The sequence below is a fragment of the Lotus japonicus genome, chromosome 4 (assembly GCF_012489685.1).
Source record: "Lotus japonicus ecotype B-129 chromosome 4, LjGifu_v1.2".
Taxonomy (NCBI): Eukaryota; Viridiplantae; Streptophyta; class Magnoliopsida; order Fabales; family Fabaceae; genus Lotus; species Lotus japonicus.
Window position 1 is genome coordinate 27,906,550 of NC_080044.1, and position 6,159 is coordinate 27,912,708.

General features: G+C 42.6%; 1 protein-coding gene across 1 annotated transcript; it reads right to left on the reverse strand.

The window, feature by feature from the left end:
• Positions 1 to 3,687: 3,687 nt before the first annotated feature.
• LOC130715212 (ethylene-responsive transcription factor ESR2-like) lies at positions 3,688 to 4,978 on the reverse strand. The gene has a single exon (XM_057565289.1). It carries the CDS (start codon positions 4,917 to 4,919, stop codon positions 3,822 to 3,824), a length of 1,098 nt encoding a protein of 365 aa, XP_057421272.1. The 5' UTR covers positions 4,920 to 4,978; the 3' UTR covers positions 3,688 to 3,821.
• Positions 4,979 to 6,159: the final 1,181 nt, after the last annotated feature.

The window sequence follows — 6,159 nt, forward strand, 5'->3', positions numbered from 1 at the left end:
ATAAAGCTCAAAACTTTGAGCACAGAAAGACATGAGAAAACCCAACAGAATGAAGAAAGAGAAGTAAGATCAAGCATCCTTACCTCTGCACCTACGCGTAGCTTCAGAAATCAGGACGATCGGGCAAGGAATGAAGAAAAGCTCTCCTCTCTCTCTCTCTCCCTCTCTCTCTCTCTCTAACTCACTCTCGGGAGAAAATGAGAGAAATCTCATTTTTTTTCCTTTTTATAGGTCAGGGGAAAATTCGAAAAATCGAGATTTCGCGGTTGGAAATTAATTAATTATTTAATTTCTAAAATCATGGGTCTTACAATTGCTCTCTAGGAAACAAGAGTTCCTCAAATCCTACCACCAAACTGAGGCCTTTGATGACAAGCGATGCAAGTATTTTGAATTTAAGAGCTTGCACCATAGCCTATTCCTCTCTCTAAGCATCTGCCACCTTCATCTTCCCCCAAACCCTAAATCCCTAATCCACCTTCTTCCTTAGGGCCACAAATCTTCTCCTAACTAATCCAAGCTATCTTAGTACTCGCCTTTGATCACCCCCATAGGAAGTTTGTAGAAAGATAAGAAGAAGAGTGGAATGGAGGAGATGACGCTTTTTATGAGGCAGATTTGTCCCCCAAAAGAAGGAGACTTATTTTTCCAAGTTTCAAGTCTTTTCCTCACTCGACTTAGAACTGGTTCCCAAAAGGAAATCCGACGAGGATTGCCCCCAACCGGGAGCTCATGATAGGTGAATGGGACTGAAGATAACTAGCAGTGTAAGATAGAGGTGAACCTCCACTGCCACCCCAATGAGTTTACTTTTGAAAAAATTCACCTTCAAGCCAGACGCCAGCTCAAAGCATCTCAGAATGCATTTCAGAGTCACCACATTTTGAGTCGTCACTTCTCCGAAGAAAAGAGTATCATCTGTGAATTGGAGCATCGAGATCTCCACCTCTCCTTCCCTACCAAGAGTGAACCCTATGAACTTGCCAAGTTTTCTCGCCCTTTTCAAGGGCATGTTAAGACCCTCAACCACCACAAGGAAAAGGAAATGTGTTATAGGATCACCTTGCCGGAGACCTTTCCACATTTTGAATTCATGACCTGGGTTCCATTTACTAGGACAGAAACTGAATTGGACTCCAAGCAATCCCTGATCCAGTTTATCCACTTGTTACTGAAATTCATCCTATGAAGCATATAGAAGAGGAAGTCCCATCTGGCTGAATCGTAAGCCTTCTCATAGTCAACCTTAAAGATTATTGTCGACTTCCTCTTATTCTTTGCTTCTAAGATTACTTCATTTGCACACACTGTCCAACATATTCCTTTCTCCAAGAAAAGCAAATTGATTCTCATCAATAAAATTTGGCAATACCTACTTCAATCCCTGTGCTATGATTTTAGACACTATCTTATAGATACATCCCACTAGAGAGATAGGTCTAAAGTAATTTAGACCCAAGGGGTTCGCCACCTTCGGTACCAAGGCAATGAAAGAAGCATTACATCCCTTCGGTAAAGCTCCATTGAGGTGAAAATCATCCAACACCTTCTTGACTTCAAGTTGAAGGAGATGCCAGAAGGATTTAATGAATTTGAAGTTGAAACCATCCGGTCCAGGGCTCTTGTCACCATCACAATCACACACGGCTTCCATGATTTCCTCTATCCCGAACCTAGCTGTGAGAAGACCATTATCCACATCTGAAAGTTCCTTGAAGGGGACCCCAAATTGATCCCTCTCTAATTTCTTCTCAAAGAACTCCTTGACTTTTAGTTTCACATTGGCAGGATCGTCTAGCTATTTGCCTTCCACGTCAAGGCCTACTAGTGCGTTCTTCCTTTTTTTCCAGTTGATGATAGAGTGGAAAAATCTAGTGTTTTAGAATCCCCTTCTTTGATCCACCTACTCCTAGACTTCTGGAAAAGAAGAGACTCGTTCAACCTGGCAAACTTCCAGAAGTCGGATTGGAGGTCTATCCTCATCTTCAGTACTTAACCCCTGATCCTCCACTTTCTTCTCCAACTCTTCCAATTTCATGCCCACCTCTTTCACTTGTCCTGATATATCCTCAAAGACATTTGCATTCCAATATTTCTGCCGGGTCTTCAAAGCTTTGAGCTTCTTCTTGAGGATATAAGCTCCCCATCCATGTACTTGAAGACCAGCCAATTTAGCTTCCACAAACCTCAAAAAACTAGGATCCAAAAGCCAACAATTGAGGACCCTAAAAGGTTTAGGTCCCCAATCCTAAGGAGAGAGCTTTAAGCTATCAAAGGACAATGATCAGAAATATCTCTACTCTGAATATGCTGAATACAATTGGGCCATATATATCTCCAACCTAGAGTGGTTTCTATTGTAATTATATTCACGTATCATTATTGTTACCTCTCCTCCAACGGATTTCATTCCCAACCAAACCCCTCATAATGGATACATAAATAGTTGGCAACCGCTGAGGCATATATGGGAATAAATCTCTGCAATTTGGAATGGGGAACATGACCCGCATGATAAAAATTTCATGAAATATGCATCCATAAATGCTAGCTAGCATATGGTTCTTAATTCTAAACTGAACATGCTCACCCTGGAATTCGTTTTCGATCAAAGAGCTGTAATCACTTTCCCCCAAAAGACTTTCCAACACAAGCATTTTCTAGGGCTTTCTCTACCTAACTCCCCTACTACCAAAAATTAAAATCACGGTCTCCCCAAACAAAATAAAAACAAGAAGAAAACGACAACTGAACCGGGCATTACTTACTCAAGCCAGACACGGATGTTCTCCGAACAAAACGAAGAATTAACAGACAAGCACGCACAAAGCAGAAAAAAGAAAAAAGTGTACGACAACAGACACAATGTTTTCAAGTTTCAAGGTCAACGCAGGGAAAACCATTAGCAATTGGAAACAAGGTTGCAATTCGCCTCACTCTAAGTTACGTCCTTCTCACGAACCCCCTTTCCAATTTCTCAGAGCAGAAACATAATTACAGAACACGACCCAAAAATTATTTAAGGTAAATTATGTGGTACCCTGAATTTTTTTTGGGTGTGGTACCCATATTAGGTAATTTAATAGATTATTATCATATTATTCAGGGTAAATACTACATCTTTAGATTTTGCTTCACTTATCAATTAACTTTATCTCATGGAATTCATTTTTTAATGAAAAATGGACGAGTGGTGGAAACGAATGATGGTGATGGAGATACGCGCAAAATGATCATGATTAATGGATGACCAAAGCTCAGAAAACACAACTTGCATATCTCATGTCCCTAAGAATGGAACACTGCATTACTATGATATAATAAAATCAGAATTTTAATCGATACATGGGTCTTTTTTGTTGAACCATCTCATTTTAGGTACCACACCCTAATTTGACTTAAGGTACCATTATTTAAACTTAAAAGGGCAATTACAACATGCTTAAACAACTTAAGCATTCCCATTTCCCAATAATTTCAGGATTATCACAAAATTTTTAATTGCTAGCTTTTGAAACCACAAAGTGGCCTCAACAGAGTAAACAGTTAGTTTAGATTTATATTTCATAGTTTAATTTATAAACCAAACCTGCGAATAACAAACCCTACATTACAAATAAGATTCTGATTGAAAAACTAAATACACGTTAGCTGAGCATGGACTCAACGACATGCTAGATACTATCATCAAGAAAATTAAGGTCATAGAGATAGCTTGATTAATACATTAAAAGAAGCTTAGACTGGACTTGCTAATTAAGTTAGCTTGCTACCCATAACTAAAATAAAACATAAAATAAAATTAGACATAGGGCTATAAGCTAAGCATTTTGCATCCTGGCTGCAAGTGAATTAAAAAGTTCTGGATGGCGAAGAATATCCTCCATGATAGCGCGATCTGCGTGATTCATCATGTGAAACGGGTCACTCCCCTTAGACGCAGCACCAGCCTGATGCGCGGTGTTACTGTTCAAGTTGAACCCATTCAGACCGTGGGGACCAAAACCAAAACTCTCGGCCACTGGAAGCCTCGTCCTTGTATGATCATAAGATGTTTGTTGAGGAAGTGAATCTTCCGGGACGGACAAATTAGTCTCGGGTTTTGGTTTTGGCTTTCTCATGAACTTATGAACTATCTCTTCCAACAACCCAGAGTCCGAAGCTTCTATCGGGAAGAACTCAGAATCTTCTTCAACACCTTCATCGGTGACTTCTTCCCTACTGGCGCCAACAGCGTTATTCATAACAGTGTTGCCGCCGGGGGAAGAAGTCACAAAGCAGCAACCATGGAGACAAGTAGAAGGGATTGAACAAGTGTTGTTGTTGTGAATAAACTGCTGTTGAGTTGTAGAAGAAGGAACCATAAACGGGTTCGAGGAGCTGGAAGAGTTAAGGTAGTCACGAAATAGAACCATGTTAAGGGGAGCGTTGTGGTGCTGCTGCGGCTGCATGGTTGGTGATGCGGATGCAGGTACGCTATCACCGCCGCTCAGGTGGCGGTTGAGCTTGTTAACGTGGCGGTGCTGCGGAGTTTGCTTTGGGTTCGGGATGCTGAAGGGGTGATAGAGGTGTGGCTCGGTGGTGGTGGTGGCGGCGTCGGGGTAGGCGAAGTTGGTTCGGGCTTTAGCTCCGCGCATGGCTATGGCAGCGCAGTCGTAGGCGCAGGCGGCTTGCTCCGCCGTGTCGAAGGTGCCCAGCCAGCGGCGCTCCTTGGAGTGCGGGTCCCTTATCTCGGCAGCGTAACGGCCCCACGGCCTGCGGCGGACTCCACGGTACCTTATGGTGGTGCCGGCGGAGGTGCCAGTATCTCTCAGGATCCTCTTGGTGGCGCACTTCTTGTGACGGTGGTGGTCGGAGTCGTGGTCGTCGGTGTCTTGGATAGAGGGCATGCCGTTGAGACGGCGCAGTGCTTCTTCCATGATGTGATGATGGTGATGTGATTGGAGGTTTAGAGAAGCAATATTGCGTGTGCTAAGGATTGGAGGATTAGTTGCTTAGGATAGTTATAAATAAGTAGGAGTCAAATCTACCTTTTATAGAGGTCCTGGCATACTAGATTACTAACAATTTTTATTTATTTATTTACTCCAGGTGATGCACAGTAACAAATTGTTTTTTTTTTTTGACATTAACAAATTGTTATTAGTGTATACTTATTTGGTGTATAAAAATAAAGAGATGGGAAGAGAGTAAGATAAATCATAGATAAAAATATGTAATGTAATATGACATGAAGAGAGATAAATTTGGCCGACGTGATATGATAGGCTTGCTTTGTTGAGAACTGGGCGACGAAGTGTTAGGAAAAGTCTCCTAATGCGACGATAGGTCTCGCGCTAGAGATTGGTAAACCAAGTCAAGGCCACCTTTTTCAGAGTTCCCAAAAATCCCATCCAGCAAAGCCTAAACCAAATGTTGACAAAAATCCCATCCAACAAAGCCTAAACTTTGCCTTAACACCCACCCAAAGACCCTATCACCTACACAACTCGAAAAGAACCCAGACAAGATCAAATCCAGCCACGTAGGGCAAAAAACCAACAACAAACTAACCACCGTCAAAGGCTGAGAAACAAACCCTGAAAAGAAAACATAAAAAAGGAACAAACGCATAAAAACAACAAAGGAAACCGCAGATAATTAACCATTTCAACCGGGGACCTGAGAACACGGCTAACCAAAACGGGATCCGACACCCACCATCAGAAAACGAACCTCGAAGTAGGGGCAGCAAGAAACCATGACCAAAAGATCAAGAGCTGGTGAGGCAAGGAGAAGCAGCAATGGACGAAGATCTGCCGAACAAACCCCAAATAAAAACCACCCGATTGGGTCCATAGCCCGCGATCCCTACAAAAACGGAACTCAATTCGGCCAACCTAGAGATGGTGGATATCAAACTCCACCAGAAGACGCTGAACTCGACCTAGAAGCACGTAGCGAGGAAGGAGGCAAGAGCACCTACACAACCAAGACCAGCAACAGAACTGCCCCACCTACTGAAGCAAACCCTATCAACCTTGCAAATTTGAAGAGAGCCTACAGAAGCCCCAACCCCCGATCTCTCATGGGGAAAAGGCAATGCTTCGCCGCCACTAGAGAAAACGCTGCACGAGATGCGAGCCCCTATCAAACCCACAAGTGGGAAGAGGAAAGAAA